At 36.6% G+C, this 20752-nt stretch overlaps 1 protein-coding gene across 5 annotated transcripts in view; it reads left to right on the top strand.

Moving 5' to 3' along the window:
- Window positions 1–7951: 7951 nt before the first annotated feature.
- LOC129445924 (uncharacterized) overlaps window positions 7952–20752 on the top strand; it is a 36960-nt gene continuing 24159 nt past the window's right edge. For 2 of the 5 annotated variants that reach the window (XM_073863720.1, XM_073863718.1), the window contains exons 1-8: window positions 7952–8354; window positions 9587–9713; window positions 12971–13130; window positions 14158–14350; window positions 14456–14515; window positions 15097–15162; window positions 19729–19794; window positions 20118–20183. In XM_073863720.1, coding sequence (XP_073719821.1) covers window positions 9596–9713; window positions 12971–13130; window positions 14158–14350; window positions 14456–14515; window positions 15097–15162; window positions 19729–19794; window positions 20118–20183 — 729 coding nt within the window. In that variant the 5' untranslated portion in view covers window positions 7952–8354; window positions 9587–9595. Of the gene's footprint in view, window positions 9714–12970; window positions 13131–14157; window positions 14351–14455; window positions 14516–15096; window positions 15163–19728; window positions 19795–20117; window positions 20184–20752 lie in introns of all 5 variants that reach the window. The other 3 variants (XM_073863719.1, XM_073863721.1, XM_073863722.1) reach the window with 3 other exon arrangements.

Genomic DNA, 20752 nt, shown 5'->3' with positions numbered 1-20752 from the left:
GCAAAAAAGTCAGGTTTATTTTTATTTTGTCTAGAAGTGGGTTACTTATAGTCGTACTATATTGGGTCTATGGTTAACCTATAACTAAAATGATGGCTGTTGCATGCTGGGTAATAAACTTTAAATTTTGCAAATATTGTGTAAATGTGTCCTAATTTGAGCAATTATGTCATTACTTTGTCATGTTTGTATCACCTTGTATTTATTTCAAATTGAAATGACATCAGCCACCCTGCTCTGATATGTAATGTAATTAAAAATAGTCCTTGTATGTTAATAGGTAAGATACTGTCTGATAGAGATGCACAGATCAGCTCATATGTTATCCGAATCCTTTTTTAAAAAGAAATCATCAAACCGCCATCTATCCTAACATAAATTTTTTTCTAATTTAGATATCCGCACCCTCCACCCGATAATCACATTACATTTAAAAAGCTCAGATGCAAAACCCTCTAAGCGCGTCTGACCCTTAATGGATTTTGCCACCAAATCTGTATCTCTAAATGGCCTAAGGCCGGGATTATTATTGTCACTGTACAGAAAGCTGTGTTTTCCCAAATGTCTTAAAGCTGCGGTCGGCAACTTATTTGATCATATTTTTTTATCATATTCACTAAAACCAACACTATGCTTCGTTAAAACAACATAAATTAGACTGTTTAAGAAAAAAACCCGTGCTTCTAGCTCCACCTAGAGCCTGTTATTTGTTTTGCAAAAATCCACCGCTCCCGATATATTTGGTCCAATCAGCGCAGGCCTGTTAATTTGGTCCAATCAGCGCAGGCCTGTGTAAAATCTGGGTATTTACAGTACGTGCACTTACCTTGTACATATATGTTAAATAAGTTGTACTTACTGACAAATGTGTGGTACTTACTTTTAGGTATCTACATGGTAATTAACTGGTATCATTACTGTACTTACCAGTGGTACCATTACTGTACTTACCAGTGGTACATACTTGGTAGTTATTATGTAATTCTAGACAAGTAATGGGTGATAACAGACACATACTTATAGTGTAGATTTACTGTAACTAACGAGAAACATTACTGTACTTACAAATAAATGTACAATATAAGTATTTAGTATTTACATGCAAGTTAGGGTAGATGACAGGTACAGTCTTGTTCAAAATAATAGCAGTACAATGTGACTAACCAGAATAATCAAGTTTTTTAGTATATTTTTTATTGCTACGTGGCAAACAAGTTACCAGTAGGTTCAGTAGATTCTCAGAAAACAAATGAGACCCAGCATTCATGATATGCACGCTCTTAAGGCTGTGCAATTGGGCACTTAGTTGAATTAGTTGAAAGGGGTGTGTTCTAAAAAATAGCAGTGTGGCATTCAATCACTGAGGTCATCAATTTTGTGAAGAAATAGGTGTGAATCAGGTGGCCCCTATTTAAGGATGAAGCCAACACTTGTTGAACATGCAGGAAAATGGGTCGTCAAGACATTGTTCAGAAGAACAGCGTACTTTGATTAAAAAGTTGATTGGAGAGGGGAAAACCTATAAAGAGGTGCAAAAAATGATAGGCTGTTCAGCTTAAATGATCTCCAATGCCTTAAAATGGAGAGCAAAACCAGAGAGACGTGGAAGAAAAGGGAAGACAACCATCAAAATGGATAGAAGAATAACCAGAATGGCAAAGGCTCAGCCAATGATCACCTCCAGGATGATCAAAGACAGTCTGGAGTTACCTTTAAGTACTGTGACAGTTAGAAGACGTCTGTGTGAAGCTAATCTATTTTCAAGAATCCCCCGCAAAGTCCCTCTGTTAAAAAAAGGCATGTGCAGAAGAGGTTACAATTTGCCAAAGAACACATCAACTGGCCTAAAGAGAAATGGAGGAACATTTTGTGGACTGATGAGAGTAAAATTGTTCTTTTTGGGTCCAAGGGCTACAGGCAGTTTGTGAGATGACCCCCAAACTCTGAATTCAAGCCACAGTACACAGTGAAGACAGTGAAGCATGGAGGTGCAAGCATCATGATATGGGCATGTTTCTCCTACTATGGTTTGGGCCTATTTATCGCATACCAGGGATCATGGATCAGTTTTCATATGTTAAAATACTTGAAGAGGTCATGTTGCCCTATGCTGAAGAGGACATGCCCTTGAAATGGTTGTTTCAACAAGACAATGACCCAAAACACACTAGTAAACGGGCAAAGTCTTGGTTCCAAACCAACAAAATTAATGTTATGGAGTGGCCAGCCCAATCTCCAGACCTTAATCCAATTGAGAACTTGTGGGGTGATATCAAAAATGCTGTTTCTGAAGCAAAACCAAGAAATGTGAATGAATTGTGGAATGTTGTTAAAGAATCATGGAGTGGAATAACAGCTGAGAGGTGCCACAAGTTGGCTCCATGCCACACAGATGTCAAGCAGTTTTAAAAAACTGTGGTCATACAACTAAATATTAGTTTAGTGATTCACAGGATTGCTAAATCCCAGAAAAAAAATGTTTGTACAAAATAGTTTTGAGTTTGTACAGTCAAAGGTAGACACTGCTATTTTTTTGAACACACCCCTTTCAACTAATTGCCCAATTGCACAGCCTTAAGAGTGTGCATATCATGAATGCTGGGTCTTGTTTGTTTTCTGAGAATCTACTGAACATACTGGTAACTTGTTTGCCACGTAGCAATAAAAATATACTAAACACCTTGATTATTCTGGTTAGTTACATTGTACTGCTATTATTTTGAACAAGACTGTATTTATAGTGTACATATATGATAACTAATATCAAACACTTCTGTACTTATAAATTGTATATACACAATAAGTGTGTACTAGTGAATGTACCCAGTAGTTAATGCGTATGATAGTCAATGGTTGGGTTTGCCTCACAGTGACATGGATATGATGCTATATCTTAGGTGTTAGGTCCAATGTAATGACTGTGTAAAAAGCAACACTTTATTTTACAGTCCTGTTTCCATGCAGTTACCATGGACGTACTAGTGAATGTACCCAGTAGTTAATGCGTATGATAGTCAATGGTTGGGTTTGCCTCACAGTCACATGATATGATGCTATATCTTAGGAAGTAGGTCCTATGTAATAACTGTAAAAATCAAGACTTTGTTTTACAGTCCTGTTTCCATGCAGTTAACATGGATGTACTAGTAAATATACCCAGTAATTAATGCATATGGTTATTTAATGCTTGGTTTAAAGGACAAAGATACTGAGTACCAAAATGGCACATCAGTAATGTTTGTTCTTAGTTATCATATATGTATGGTATAAGTATAACTTACAATTGGCTGCAGATACCACACACTTATCGTGTATATACAATTTGTAAGTACAGTAGTGTTTCTCGTTAGTTACAGTATACATACACCATATGTGCCGGTCATTAATTTATGGCCTACAGGTACCACACACTTATCATGTATATACAATTTATAAGTACAGTAGTATTTGATATTAGTTATCATATATGTAAACACCTGTCATTTACCCTAACTTGCCTGTAAATACTAAATACTTATATTGTACATTTATTTGTAAGTACAGTAATGTTTCTCGTTAGTTACAGTATACCTACACTATAAGTATGTATCTGTTATAACCCAGTACTTATCTAGAGTTACATAGTAACTACCAAGTATGTACCACTGGTAAGTACAGTAATAATACCAATTAATTTCCATTAGATACCTAAAAGTAAGTACCACACATTTGTCGGTAAGTACAACTTATTTACCATGGCCCGGTTCCCCGATAACGCTCACTCTTAGCACGCTAAGAAGGCTCAAAAAGATATATCTTAGCAAAGTTGTTTATGTTCCTAAGTGTGTTCCCCGAAGTGTCTCTTAGGAAGCTTCTTAACACGCTGCCTCTAAGTACGACGTAACAATGTCGCTGTCCCAAGTGAAGGTGCTGAATTATTTGCGATCGATCTCTCAGGGATCGATTCTCCACTTCACGCGAAGGTGCGTTACGGTGTTAAGAAAGACAACATGCTCTGTACAAATGGAACATTACTCAAATTATTCCAGTAACATTTATTTTAACATAGTTTAAGTTATCCGTCAAATATAGACTATTAATTAAATTATAAAATTGTCAGTAATACGGGTAGACGAACCGGGTAGGCCTCGCTACTCATCCCCGTTAAACATGGGTTTAACGACTTTAAAAAAATATTTAATACCCTTTTATACTAATGGTAATGTACTACGATCAGAATTGATTGGCAAGCAGCTGCAGTTACTTCTGTTTAATGCGGTATTGCTGGCCATTGTTTAATGTTTTCAATAAAAAGCAATATCTACAATGAACAGAGAGAGAGAGAGAGAGAGAGAGAGAGAGAGAGAGAGAGAGAGAGAGAGAGAGAGAATTAGATACAGAATTATTGTCAGAGAATATACAGCAGCTCAATAATGGGTTGTCTTGGGAGGCAATTTTTTTTATATAGACACAACAGGCAAATTGTCAAAAGGTTTTAAGTGTTGCCGAATAAAAAAAAAATTGGCATGGACTAAACGGTTACGGGGTTACCGGTGTTGTGTGAAAGTCTGTTCCCCCTGTGTTTCCCTTTAGTTTAGTCTTTTTATCGCGTTTTTATCACATTATATGTTTATTCTTTATATACATTGAAAGTTTTAATGGCTACTGAGATGTATATGTGTGCATTTATGTAATGTATCTTGACTGTTCTTGATTGTAAGTCAATTATTTTTACAGTATGAATCATATTATATGTATAATATATATTTATTATGTTTGGAAACATAACAGTTTTAAAACAAACAGTAGAGAAAAAAGAAAAGAAAATGACAGGCTATATGTAAAAAGACATAAAACTGTCAAATATGAAATATTTAATAAATTGTGTAATAGAATACATGATATTATTGCTTTTTAGTATAACCAATTGAAATCTTTGATCTTTCTAAATAACAGTGTTGGGTGTAACTAGTTACAAAGTAACTAGTTACTGTAATAATATTACTTTTTTCAGTAACTAGTAGTGTAAGGCATTACCCGTCTGAAAATTGTAATATTATTACAGTTTTCCCGAGCTAGTTACTTGAGTTACATTCGCCAGTAGCACCTTCATCACACAAGGCACAAAACACAGAGAACAAAAGGGAAAGGGAGGAGGGCATGAATGGAACAGTGATTGGTCTAAGTTTGGCACGAGGTATCATTTACCATCACCGATTGGTCGACACCCGGCAGCCAGCAGCACAGAGCGGCAGCGGCACACTCAAAGACAGATCGGGAAAATGGAAGCGTCAACAACGGCAAGCTCTTTTTCAGAGGAAGGTTCCCAGCAACAGAAAGCTAGTTTCGACGGGTGGAGATTCAGTCATTATTTTATTATGTTCAACGGAAGGAAAATAACTTGACGGTGAAGTGCACACTCTTTAATGTTTCTCCGAACGCTGTGCCACGCTTCCGGTAGTGGGTAAGGAAGCCAGCATTTTCTTGGCCGTGGCTGGCCCAAATAAACATTCTTGTCCAGGAAAAAATTTAACTAGTAATATAACTAGTAATATAACTAGTTACTTTCTCCAGGGAGTAATAAAGTAAAGTAAGGCATTACTATTTTTGAGAGTAATATGTAATACGTAATATATTACTTTTTTGAGTAACTAGCCCCAACACTGCTAAATAAATTATAAATATAACGTGATGAAAACGTTATAAACATAGAGGGAACAGACTTAAATGAGGAACAAACACCAGCGCCGTCTTTGATTCATTAGTTCTGATACCAAATAAAGTCAACTGCATAAATAGTCCTCTATCCATTGCAAACATATTTTATTATAAGTCTTAAAAATGTCCATAACATAAAATCATTGTCAGCATACCATAGTTTGACTTGTACTGCGCTGCACTGATTTCTAAAGACTGCGGCGATAGCGTTTTGCGCTCAAACAACGCTAAGAGAGAGCTTACGAATGGTCCAGACCAACCTTACGAAAGTGTGACTTACAGAAGATATACTTGGCGTACGAACGTTTTGGGAACCGTGCCATAGAGTTAAGAGAGAGGTTAAGGAATAGGTTAAGAACTACTTAGCGATAAGAACGTTTTGGGGAACCGGGCCCATATCTGTACAAGGTAAGTACGCGTACTGTAAAATAAAGTGCTACCAAAATCTGCCTGTCAATCACAGTACCTGCATGCCCCACAGATCCCCCTCCCCCTTGCGCGTTTACATGCATCCGCGTGAAGTTCACAGATGTTTTGGTTTAAACGCAGCGTGATGGCGGAGAGAAAATTCACTAACAAACTTCAGATTCCTCGGTTAACAACTAGAGCTAGGAAAACAACAAATGAAAAGAAGGAAACAAAGATAGAAAGCGACCGTGACCCTAATAAAACTAGGATCAATATCGGACCAGCATTTGAAAGGCGGAGGAATCTACGAGATTTTAAAAGGTTGAAGCTGGATGCAGAGCTTGCCACATTTCTTCTCAACAGGTAATTGTGCTTTATCAACCATTGATTGTTTTTCGGAGTGTTAAGTAATCTAAATATTCTTGCTAAGTATGCGTTCACAATAATACTGGTGCACACGCGCTGACGAGGACGAGCTCGAGAAGGGAGGTGGCTCAGTGGTAGTGGGGGAGGGACATAAAATTTTAAACATTTGGAAACTGCTCAATCCTCCAGAGTTGCCGACGGCAGCTTTAAATGTGTTTTTTTCTGTTAACTAATTATTGTTTTATTTTCCTTTTGTTTTGTGTTTTTTTTACAACAAAATTTTAAATGTCTTGTCTTATTGAGAAGAGCTTTTTTAAGTGTAAGTATACTCATTCTTTCAGTCTCCAATGGAAAAATAAGATATTGGATTTCAGGAGATCGCATTTGTTCAGTTTAGACCATGAAAAATGTGGACAAATTGCAAACAAATTGCAGTTTAAAATGCATTTTTAACACACATATTTTATTTGATATTGCAGCATAAGGAGTCAGTTTGGTCAAATCTGTTGCTGCTAAAGACCGAATAAATGACTGCTTACTTAAAATGATTGAAAATGTTTCTGTTCATAACATATCTGTATAGATGCAAATACATTAGATTTAAATTACACAGTGCAGTGGTAATAGATACAGAAAGATCTTTAGCATGCAGACAAAAGTCCAAACTCTCCCTCATTCATACCAAACACTTCTTTATCATAACTTATTTCAATTGTTGCTGAAAGAATCACAACATTACAACAAAATGGATCATAAAATGTAAGAAACATTTGGGCCAAATTGTTCATTAAGTCTATGTGACCCAAGATATCAAACGGGTCATCAAATACAAACAGTTGGTGAATTTGTATCTCAGTGTTTGTCTGTAAATAAATAAGAGGATAAAGCCTAAAACAGAACAAGACTTACTGTTAGAGGATATAGTTATAATCACTGTACTTGAGGAATAACATCATTTATAGATACAGGGCTGTGTGTGTGTGTGTGTGTGTGTGTGTGTGTGCGTGTGTGTGTGCGTGCGTGCGTGCGTGTGTGTGTGTACCTGGTAATTATCACGTTGTGGGGACATTTTTTTTTATTTACATTTTAATACATATTACACACACAACACAATCACAAAAAAAGCAAAGACAGCAAACACACACACACACACACACACACACACACACACACACACAAAAAGGGGAAACGTATTCTACCAAAATCTATGGGTTATCCATTACTCAATTTAAGTTTATCATTTTATAGTCTCTATATAGTTTCTATATAGTTATATATTTTGATGTCCCCATGAGGAAACAAACTTATAAATCAAACAAAATGATGTTTCTTGAAAATGTGAAGTAGCAGAACCTTTTCTGTGATGGTTGGAGTTAGGCAATAGGGCGGGTAAGGGGAATAGAATATACAGTTTGTATGGTATAAAATGCTTTACATCTATGGAATGTCCCCACAAAACATGGAAACCAGAATGTGTGTGTGTGTGTGTGTTGGTTTTGGTGGATTACAAGGTCTTTCCACCAGTTTACATACCAACACTATAAGGACATTTGGGATTATAAGGACAAAGGACATGTCCTTGTAATTCAAACATTGTAGAATCATCTGTCTGAAGCTAAAGAACAAACTACTGCTTTTTTTTTAAATGTCCTTTTAAGTAGGTAAACCAGTTTTATAGTGTTTTGAGTGTATCCCGCTACTGCCACCTATTGGCAGGATTTGCCACTGCCGATTTATACACATTTCCACACAAATGGGCGTGGGCGGGTCGGAAATCGCGCGCTTTTGTTTGATTGGTTAATCATGCTCAAGCGCAGTAGAGAGATTTGGCTGGAGTTTGAGCAGCAGCAGAATGGCGGCCATGTGATGCAGCTCCCAATTAGGTAAGTAAATAATTACAAGTTTAATGTATTGATTCATAGAAATTAGTCATATTTATGTTTATTTCTGCACTTTAGTTCGGTTGGCAGCAGTTAAAAGAAACATGCAGTCAAGTACGAGACATTGTGTTCAACTAAAATGCATGTACGTTAATGAAAAGTTAGGATTATTAAACGGCATATGTATTAACAACTACGACTTCGTTTGACTGCGATTAGTCCGCAATTATGAACGCAATAACCTATTTTGTTAATGAACTACGGTTCTGTTTAAGTTAGTAAAGTCCGGTCCATCTGAATGCAGTTAATGGCGATTTACTACTTATCACGACGCGGCTTTACTGACAAGATGCGCATGATAATTGAGATCATTTAATCGTGCAGCCCTATCAAAAAATACGATGCATTTTGTAAAAACCAAACGAAAGTAATCGAATGTGATACACGTGATGATAATGACTGGGTTTTAAAGTATGGTATAGTTTACTCACGACGTGACTCACGATCCGGCTCCATTGGCACGTTTTAAATTGCATTCAGTGCGTCGAGAAATTTCCAGAGTTAGGTAAAGTATTCTGAATGTCTTCAAATGTTAATTTGACATCTTTTGATGAAATTGAGTTTAGATGTTGTAATATAAATCCTCCCTAAAACAATCTTTGAACAGCATTGTAAAACCGTGTAGTATTTTAAACTTTTAATGTCAGACTTTTATACACGTCGATTAAACAGTAACTTAACCTGGAATTGGTAATGCTAATTATTAATATAATGACAATTACAATACAATAGAGCTGTATAATTTAGCATATTAGATTAACAGATTAATTAAAACCGTGTACTGCTTGAATACCTGAATTAAAAAGAAACGAAATGGAATAAAAGAATCGTATCTTTACATATTTTGTGTTCTTAGCTTAGTAAATAAGGATTAAAATGAAACCTTCAAGCTGATATGGCATTATATGTAGTGTTCAGAAGAAGTTTGTGTAAAATTATTTTGTAATGTGAAACATCATAAAATTAATTGTATTTTAATCTCCAGTTAGCATTACTTTACAATACAGTAATATGGAAAATGGGATTATATTTTACTCAGTTGTGCTAATGAATTGCAAAGTAAGGTGGATGGGTATTGTCTAAATTTTTAACATTTATGTATTTGCTCATTTTAACATGAATGCATTTGCTGTGTTTTTGTTCTGTTTATATATGTTATACCTTTAATTCTGCAGCTAGATGACATGATGGACTTAACTTCAAGGCGCCGCAGACTTAAGCCTCTTCGAGATGCAGAATACCACATCAACTCGAGAACTGACAAGCCATACCTTCAGCAGCAGTATATTAACAGATTTAAAGGTATACTATTCCAAATACTCTTAACACCAGTTGCACACTGCACGCCTAAGCAACACGTGAGAAGAGCGTTTGCCACGCGTTGCTATTGTGCTTTCACACTGGCTACGTTTGCACAGCACACTGTGCGGCTTACCACCAGTACAAAAATCTCAAGTTCACATTTCTTTTTACATACATTTATGAGCAAAACCTCTTCAAATGCTAAATTTGACCGTCACTGTCATTTACATAATTGATTTGTTTAATCTACATTGTTTTCATGCTGTTCTTTCAAAACGATTGCGGCACTGCTGCTTCAGCACTACTTCTGCTATTCTGCTTATATGTGGTGTGTGTAGCCAGTGTAATGCCGGATTCACACCGCAAGCGTAAGCAGCACGCGTAAGCGCGCGGTGCATGTTTTTTTCGGCACCCATGTTAACAAGTTAAAGCATGTACACCGCACGCGTGAGCAACGCATGCTCGCATGGCAGGAGCGTCGCTGAAGCAGCAGTGCTGCGATCGTTTCGCGTCGGCTCTATTTTTGCTGTGCTGCTCGCGCTCGAAAAAAGTGTAATTTTACCATAAAATCATAAATGTGACGCCAAGTGTGTTTAAAACAGTCATGACTTTGAGCAATTTAAAAGCAAGCATTGAAATATTTAAAAACACCAGATGACTGCGCTGTCATTCACTGTTTGTCCAGCACTAAATGAGTCATCATCTATTATCTTCAGAGAAATAGATACATCTATAAATCTATGCTTAAACTGTTGAAGGGAAACATGATCGACTGCTTCATGCTGTCAATCACTGAGTGATTTTTTTTTTATTTCATTGTAAAACTTTAGAGAAACAGATTTAATAATGTGCCATTGGCTTTTTATGTTAATAATTGTGTATTGTGTCTATATCTGTCATTACACTGACCAGAAAAGCACAAAAACAATGTGGGTTAAACAAATCACAGTTATATAAATTACACTGCAGGGCTCAAAATTAACTTTTTTATTTGGTAGCACTGGTGCTCCCAACTTTAAAGAGTTAGGAGCACCAGCAAAAATTTAGGCGCATCCATCCAAAAATTAAAAAGCACCACAATGTAAATGTTAATAGATTTATTTTATAAAAAATAAAACGCCACCACCGGGCTTTACACATCCTATGGCCAGCATTTAAAAGTTGGTCTTCTATTTTATTTTATTTTTTGCTGCATATATTCCTAAATTAATACCCAAATGCTGTTGAAATAGTATAGCAGCAATAATAATTTAACAATTACAGGTAATATGATTAAGATTACATAGAAAATCTAGCAAACACGTAAAACACTGATTAATTGTGACATTACAAAAGTGACTCTAATATAGAAGGCTAATATATATTGGTATTGATAACTGCATTACCAGGATGCTTTTACTACTAAATAGGCAATGTTTTAAAAAATACAACAAAAACATACCATCAGCATTGTCGTATTTCACAGCAACATGGACCACAAGGGTGTTTGTCGAATGTCCATTCACCAGCGCATGCGCACATACACCATCAAACACACTTTGACAGACAGGTCGGTGTCTCCATCAATAATAAACACATTTGTCACGACACGTCTTGTGTTTTTGGCACTTTCGGCATGTTTAAGCAAGGTCTGGCGCTTAAAATATTTTGATTCCGCCATTAACGCCGTTTTACAGGATTTACAGTAAACACAGTAAGTTACATTTTCATAGCGGAGACACTCGAAATCTTTAAGCCACTCTCTCTGAAAGGTTTAACGTCAACTCGTATTTTCCGGTGGTGGAGTTACATTTGAATCCGGATCGTCGTCAAAAAATACAGTAATAACCTTGGCTGTAATCGTCTCGCTCTCGTCATGCTCGCGACGTGTTCGTCTTTTCACATTTCCGCACTTCACGGCAACAAGGAATGACTGACGCTCATATTAGCCATTATCTGCGGTCTTCATTAAACGCAAGAACTTAATGGTGAAATTTGATTGGTTATGTATCGTTGGAGAGAACACTGAACCTGGGACAGTGCCAAGCATGCAGGATCACAATCAACTCGCGTCACAACAAAATGGGCAGTCGCACAAATGCTCCCAAATATATTTTAAGGTCGCACAGATTAAATTTCGGTCACAATTTCGAGCCCTGCACTGACCGTCAAAAAGCATCTTGAAGAGGTTTTGCTCATTAATGCATGTAAAACAAAGTAATGTGAACTTGAGATTTTTATACTCTTATTAAACTGCACAGTATGCGCTGCAAACACAGCTGGTGTGAAAGCAAAATGGACACGCGCAGCATACGCGCTGCTCACGCTTGCGGTGTGAAACCAGCGTAAGCGTTGTACTGCTTTGCAGAGTACAATATAACAGTATGTTTGAAGACATGTGTGATCACACTGTTGTGATTAGAATGTTCAGTGATTAACTGCTGAAGGAGGTGTGTGATATCACAATTTTAGATTATGAATGATTAAATTGTATCCAAAATTGCATAAGTGCCCCACGTAACATTGCAAATTGTAACCATCGTGAATACTTGGGTTTTTTAAGCCCTGCCGAATAAACTTTATACTTATTTATTCTGATCTGACATCAGACTAGTGGTGTGGTGGATCGCAGTTGATCCATACGGATCACACCCCATGGTTCGGCTTGCATGCGATTTGGGATTAATATGCAAATTGAAATGGGTGAAGTTTATCATTTGCACATGTTTCAAAGGCTTGCCTTGCTATTGTTACCACTATTTTAAACAAACTCAAAAATGTGTTCAAGTGAGCGGTTTTCTGTATGCACAGACGGGCATGCGGTTAAATGTTTCCAGTCCAGCTCAAGTCAGACATGATCATCCCTATGCCCTTCAAAGATCAGAACTTGATGTATAAACTAGAGAGAGATGCGCTACTGTGTCTCATACTGTAGTCTATTAAAATACATTTGGCGAATAGAGCAATAAAAAACAACGGTACGTTTTTATGTGGAGTGACTGTTTATGCTGTGCCATTTGGGATTTTTTTATAAATCTTTGTAATTTCTTTATTTGCTCTTATTAGATTTTCCACCTCTTTTTTTTTACTGATCCAATCCATGCCTCAAAAATCGTAATTTTTGATCCATCACACTTAAGTGCATAACAGTTTGCATACATGTCAGTATACAGTATTAGACACTGGGTTCATAGATACTCTTATATGGCTGCATTTATTTTTATCAAAATATGGATAGTTTTAAATACCATATATAATTTTTTTTCTTCTTTTGTCAGGACGTGGAGTGTTCACTAAAGAATTTATTTGGAAAGGGGATTTTGTGGTAGAATATAATGGGAAGCTGCTTACACAGGAACAGGGAGATCTGAAAGGAAAACAGTGTGCAGAATCCAGAGTCTTTCTTTTTGATTTCGAGTGGAGAGGACAAATGTGGTGGTAATTACTTTTTATCCTTGATTGTAATACATTTGCAGTATATTCTAATACATGTATAGAATAATGCCAAAACATGCATTTTATGTCAACATATTTAGGGCACTTTTTTGTTTCCTCATCATTGGGTCTCATCCACTAATAATTGTTGATTATTTGGTATTTGTATGCACGCTAGAACTTTTCATTTAAATTGCTTAAAAGTTCAAAACGCGTATATGCAAATCCATTTTTTTTCTACATTCTGTTAAGTATTCTGTGTTCTGATTAAGTGCCTGCGGTAACACGGTTAGTCGTTTATGTTAAACGCACCTCCATATAGGGGCTTTCCATACATGTTTTCTTTGCAGCAATTCGTCACAGTCATCAAACAGGCAGCTGATTGCAGATGTATGCAGTCACCAGATTCTTAAACAATCCCAACTGTGGCAGTCTCAGAACTAATTCAAACACAAACACTTTTTACACACACCCATTTTACTGAGATGTAGATATTCGTATATATGCGTTATTTAGAAAAACTTTGAGCTTTACAGAAGCAAGAAAGCAAAGCTACATTGTAGTTTTAGTGGCAGTGGTAGAGCTCAAATGGTCATGGGTTCAAACCCAGGGAATACACAAACTGATGAAAAGGGTACCTTGTGATGCACTGCAAGTTGCATAGGTTAAAAGCATCTGCCAAATGCATAATTGTAAATGGTTTTACTGTATACATGATGAAATATTTTTAAGATTAACAAAATGCTACAATTTAAATTAGTGTTATTTAATATAACATAATTAGTATTATTGAAAAAAATTACAACTTAACATTAACACTTTTATAAGTTAGTAAATGCCTTTTTTGTATGTGTGGATTCAGTTCACAGAGTGTTTTGTAAATTAAAACATTTAGTTTGAAAGTGTTTCAGTATTTGTTTTTAACAGCATTAGCATGCACATTCACACTCATTCGCATAGTGACTGAGACCCACTGTCATGTTAATCCATTTGTCGTCATATTTATAATGAAATGAATGTTTTAATGCAGCATGGATGCATCCGAGGAGGACGGCAGGCTGGGCAGACTAGTCAATGACGATCACAGAAAACCCAATTGCAAAATGAAGGTCATTGCTGTTAATAATCGCCCCCACTTGTGCCTTTTCTCAATTGATGAAATTTTACCTGGAGGAGAATTGACATATGATTATGGACCATCAGACTGGCCATGGAGACCCCAGGTAAAGATTTTCTCCTCTAATACAATGAAACAGAGTATTTTACAGTTTCTGTACAATTTTATGATAAATTATTGTTGTTCTATTCTGTTTTTATATTCATTACAGAGGATCATTACTGTCACATCTCAGACATCAGAATCGCGTTTACACAAAAGTTCAGAAGAGGTATTGCTGCTTCTGATCAATCAATTAATCAAAAGTTTTATTACTACTACTACAGGGCTCAACATAAAGGACTGCCCGGTGTCCCGGGGCAAGCGTGAGAGACGTTTGGGCCATTAGAAAGTTTTGTCCCTTGTCCGATCGGGCCAGTGCGTCACCCTCAGTCACTAAAATATATTTTCATCAATGTATAAAATTTAACATCTTTGAAGCAGACATTTACCTGGTTAAAACACGACTAAAGAAACAATGCAATATTTTGCACAGTTTTCTGTCAGTTTACAGGTAAAGCAGAAAAGTTTGGAGCCTTGGAAACATGTCTGTTGTATATGTATACAATTATATTTGAGTTTTTAATTATTATTTTAAAATATGTGACACTGACTTTTTTTATTGGGGCCAGTGAAACTTTGGCAGGGCAAGTGAAAACCTGTATAAAAATGATTTGCGTTGAGCTAGTAATATTATTATTTGTACAATATTTATATTTCCTTAAAACATTTCAATTTGGTATTGTTTTTATCCAGCACTTTTTATCCCCTGTAAATGTTTTACAGTATTTTTTATTTTCTTTGTTTTTACAGATGATTACAGATGTTGCCACCACTGAGACATTTACACCGTGTGTCCCTGAAGCAAGTTCACAAAAGGTATTACATAGTTTTGTAAAATACATTAATGTAAATGCCAGCTAGTGTTTAATACCTCAGGTTAACACAGTGCTTGAATATTCACTTATGTCTGACGTCAACATAATAAGTGAATATTCAAGCACTGTGTTAACCTGACAACACACTGCACTATAAGGACAGAATGGTTTGTCAGGACATTGTAGGGGGATGGTAGTCTACACCATTTGTGAATCTGACAACACACTGCATTGTAAGGACAACAATTTGGCAGGATGCTTGTAGTGGGACAGTAGTCTACACCATTTGTGAATTTTGCAAACTGTAGGCTTCATTAACAATTTCATAACACACTGCACTATAAGGACAGAATGGTTTGTCAGGACACTGTAGGGGGATGGTAGTCTACACCATTTGTGAATCTGACAACACACTGCATTGTAAGGACAACAATTTGGCAGGATGCTGTAGTGGGACAGTAGTCTACACCACTTCTGCAAACTGTGGGTGTCAATAACAATTTCATAACACACTGCACTATGAGGATAGAATGGTTTGTCAGGACACTGTAGTTAAACAGTGGTCTGCATCACTTGTGAATTTTGTTGCTGAAAATGGCTGCAACTTGCTCATCCATGGTGCAGACGCTGCAGATAGGCTAATGTAATGGCAGTGGCAGTATTGTTAACAGACTGAACGCTTAATTTCACCTGGGCATTTAGATATGCTAACATTATAAACGCGATGATCATGTGCCGACTCAACTGTTTCAGTACGTCCTCTACATCAGTGGTCCTCAATGTTATTCCTGGAGGTCCACTCCTCTGCACATTTTGTATGTCTCCCTTATTTAACACACCTGATTCAAATCATCAGCTCATTAGTAGAGATCTCTATGAACTAAACTAAGTCTGTCAGATAAGAGAGACATACAAAATGTGTAGAGCAGTGGGCCTCCAGGAACGGAGTTGAGAACCACTGCTCTACATTATTAAAGAGAGTCTGCTCTATTAAAGCTCACGTAACACACGCTGTTTCTGCATTTCTGATATTAATCTGGAGTACCTATGGAGAAGTATGACATCCTTTATATCTCTGAAGAGTCTTTAGTTTAATCAGATTTATAAAAGAAAGATTAGCTTTACCGAATCTTTCCGATAACGTACGAAAAAATGCAGAAGGAGGAGTTATAACACGGGAGGAGCGAGTACGAGTCATACAACACTATACAACACTGTTTTAACTTATGATTCACTACATGTTCGTGTCATTTATATAATATACACGCGCCTATTTCCAACATAAGACAGAAGTCTTACTTACCACGTGTAACTCGTCATGACCCGGTTCTGAAAATCCACCGCATCAAACACACACGCAAAACTCCGCTGCTAATCCAGATAATAAACTATATCCATTGTTTCCATAAGGCTGGATGTCTTCTCCTTACATCCAAAAACACACTTCTTGTTGTGCCATTGTTGACTTTTGAAATTAAACAAGGCTGAGTGGCGTGATAAGCTGTTAGCAAGCTCTAGCGTCTCCCGCTGACTGACAGCTGGGCGGGGTTTTCCGGGGGAAGTTTTCCGGCGGAAGCCCATATAAAGAAGTGATACGTATCGAAAACCCCTGAAACGTCAGTTAGAACCGTAATCGAAAAAAATTAGCCGAAACTTGTACGAACCCTGGCGAAGTGCATTCGGCACAGAAATACTCTGAAACACGCCCAACTGCATTTTTGACACTTTGCCTACGTTTAGCATGAGGAAACAACTCTATAACTGTGTTAATAAGTCAGAATGCTTGAAATACCATTAACCCCCCCCTTTAAAGGATTACGCCACTTTCTTAAAGGGGACATTTCACAAATTTTTTTAAAGATGTAAAATAAATCTTTGGTGTCCCCAGAGTACGTATGTGAAGTTTTAGCTCAAAATACTATATACATAATTTATTAACACCACTGCTTTTCAATATTTAAATATTCTTACCTCAACTTGCATGAATTAATACATCTCTATCTTTTTTCAATGAGTGCACTTCATCTTTGTTCAGCGCGTCATGAATATGTTAGCATTTAGCCTAGCCCCATTCATTTCTTAGGATCCAAACCGGGATGAATTTAGAAGCCACCAAACACTTCCATGTTTTCCCTATTTAAAGACTGTTACATGAGTAGTTACACCAGAAAGTATGGTGGCACAATATAAAACATGGCCATTTTTTTAAGGCAATTTTCAATGAGCTATTTTTTTACATGCTTGCAAGAATTATAAAAACTAAGTTCCGGGGTTGATCTTTTTCACATTTTCTAGGTTTATGGAAGCACCGGGAACCCAATTAATGGAAAAGTCCGATTTTCATGATATGTCCCCTTTAAAAAAATCCCAATAATTTAATCACCCCCAAAATGTTTATGTCTGTCTTTGTTCAGTTCAGAAGAAATTCAATTGTTTTTCGAAACATTCCATGATTTTTCTTCATTTAATAGACTTTATTGGACCCCAGTACGATTGTCATTTTTAGCAAGAAAAATTGAATGTTTTCCACAAAAAAAACGTAATTTCTTCTCGACTAAACAAAGGAAGACAACATTTTGGATGAAATAGGGGTGAGTAAATTATCTGGATTCTTTAGATAGTGGAGTAATCCTTTAACAGACTTTCGCTCTACATACTCTCTTGCCCACATATTTTCTATCAAGGAACACAGAATATTGTAAGTTATGAATATAGCATTAATTCAAGTTATGGATGGCCTTTAAAGGGATAGTTCGGCCAAAAACGATATTAAACCCATTATTTACTCACCCCCAAGCTGTCCGAGTTGCATATGTCCATCGTTTTTCAGACAAACACATTTTCGGATATTTTAGAAAATATTTTAGATCTTTCTGTTGATTAAATGTAATGTTACGGGGCCCAGCAATAGTCCACGACCCTCAAGTCCAAAAAAAGTGCGTCCATCCTTCACAAATTAAATCCAAACGGCTCCAGGACGACAAACAAAGGTCTTCTGAGGGTAATCCGTGCGGTGTTGTTGGAGAAATATCCATATTTAAAATGTTATTAACGTTATTAACTACCTTCCGGTAGCGCCGCCATCTTAGAGTCATCCGCATTCAGGATGAGCGCTTACGCAGCATACAGCGGTTTCTCTGTTGCTGCTCTGTCCCCCGCCCTCCGAATTTGTCATACGTCACTAAGAAAAGTGCGTACACTACGCTAATACTCTCTCCTGAGTCTAAGATGGCGGCGCTACCGGAAGGTAGTTAATAACGTTAATAACATTTTAAATATGGATATTTCTACAACAATACCGCACGGATTACCCTCAGAAGACCTTTGTTTATCATCCTGGAGCCGTTTGGATTTAATTTGTGAAGGATGGACGCACTTTTTTTTGGACTTGAAGGTCATGGACTATTATTGCTGGACCCCGTAACATTACATTTAATCAACAGAAAGATCTAAAATATTTTCTAAAATATCCGAAAATGTGTTTGTCTGAAAAACGATGGACATATGCAACTTGGACAGCTTGGGGGTGAGTAAATAATGGGTTTAATATCGTTTTTGGCCGAACTATCCCTTTAAGCTTGTAGATTTTTTTTTATTTAGAGTTTGTCATTTTAGAACATTTGTTTATTTTCTTACTATATTTTTATAGATGTATGTTAATTTATCTACAATTTTTTTTTTTTAACTGCCCTATAATAAAATGCATTGCCTTCTGTATTGCATTTTTGTTTCGTACATTTACAGGTGCACAAATATTGCATCATTGTCATTTCATTAAGACACCACTGTGTTCTGTAACGTCCGAGGCTCAATAAATTTACACTTAAAAGGCCTAAACAATGTTCTTCAAATAATTTTCATTCAAAATTATATTTAGCTGCTGTATAGCCTTGTCTTATTCAACGGGGCTGTTAAACGCTTTATTCTCATTGTTTGAGAAATGTTCCATGAGTATGCATTATTTTTTGATAAACGCACACTTAACCTGTTAAATGTCTTAAAATAACCACTAGAAGGTCTTAGCAATATCTGTGGTATAAGTGGAATAATTGGCGATGGACCTGTGCATTATTTGTGAATAATTGACACCCAAGGTGCTATTGCGGCATGCTGCAAGTGTGCATTATTTTCGAATAATTAAATGGCCTCTCCTCATCAATTCGGTAAAATGAAGGCGGTAAAACCGCATACAACGCTACTGAGCCACGCAAAATTATCACAAGGGAATTCCTTCAATACGACAGCCCTACTGTGAAGTACAAAATGGCCTAAAACATGTTTTATTAGGCAGGTGAGTAGTGAATTATTGCACAAATACCTGTAAATTGATTAAATCAAACTTTGAAACAAAATTCATGCAGTAAGGTCATCTGCAAAGTTAACTGCACACACATTTTCATTACTTTTTTCCACTGTGTCTTTAGTAAATCCTGATAGTAGATTTAGAACGGAAAGGGTTTTTGCGCTGATGCAAGCTTTTAATATATGTCTGGTCCTTTTTTATTATTTTGAACCTTTATCTTTAGTAAATGTTTTACAGTAGATTTTATTTTCATTGTTTTTACAGATGATTACAGATGTTGCGACCACCGAGACATTTACACCGTGTGTCCCTGAAGCAAGTTCACATCAGGTATTACATAGTTTTGTAAAATACATCAATGTAAAGGCCAGCTAGTGTTTAATACCTCAATACATCCTGTTGTGTGATTCATTTAAATACTCTTCTCCTGTATATTTTGCATCTGAAACTCCAACATATGCAGTAAGGTCAACTGCAAAGATAACTGTCCACACATTTTCATTACATTTTTTTCACTGTGTGTCTTGTAAATCCTGACATTAGTTTTGCGCTGATGCAAGCTGTAAATATATGTCTAGCCCTTTTCTTATTTTGCACCTTCATCTTCAGTAAAATTCTTACAGTAGTGTTTATTTTCATTGTCTTCTTTACAGATGATTACAGATGTTGCCACCACTGAGACATTTACACCGTGTGGGCCTGAAGCAAGTTCACAACAGGTAGTGCATAGGTGCATTATTCTTTATACAAGATGGAGTTTTAATTTGAATGCATGTTGGTTTATTTTATATCTGCAAAGTAGAAAGTTGATGTAAAGACTTTATATACTCTTGTTAAGGCCTGACTAAAGAATACCATTTCCAGGTCCAAGCCTCTACTTGCTTCATATGAGTGTACATTCTCAACAGCTGTTTATGAGCGCTATTTATTCATATCACACATTTAAGCTAGAGCCTGAATGATATTGTTTTTTTACACATTACCAGTGCGGTCTCCCTTAAGATGCAGGCAAAGGTGTGAGAGAAGGGAAAGCTCTCATTTGTCATCTATTAGCTGGTGACATTAAATGTTAGTTTGGAACCATAGTAACATTAATGGCGTTTCTGCTATCACTGTGGTTAAATGCCTACAGGGGGACGTGCATCGTCTATAGACCCTTTTACAGCCCACGTGATCAAATAGCCTGTGCGCCCATTTAGGCAACAGAATTGGTGTTATTTCCCATTGGTTCTAACGTGTTAGCAACTCAGAAAGTTTATTATAACGGTTTCCCAGCATCAACATGTCT

This window comes from Misgurnus anguillicaudatus, chromosome 25, assembly GCF_027580225.2.
Source record: "Misgurnus anguillicaudatus chromosome 25, ASM2758022v2, whole genome shotgun sequence".
Taxonomy (NCBI): domain Eukaryota; kingdom Metazoa; phylum Chordata; class Actinopteri; order Cypriniformes; family Cobitidae; genus Misgurnus; species Misgurnus anguillicaudatus.
Note: the sequence above shows the minus strand (reverse complement) of the source record. Positions and strands in the feature narration are given on the sequence as shown.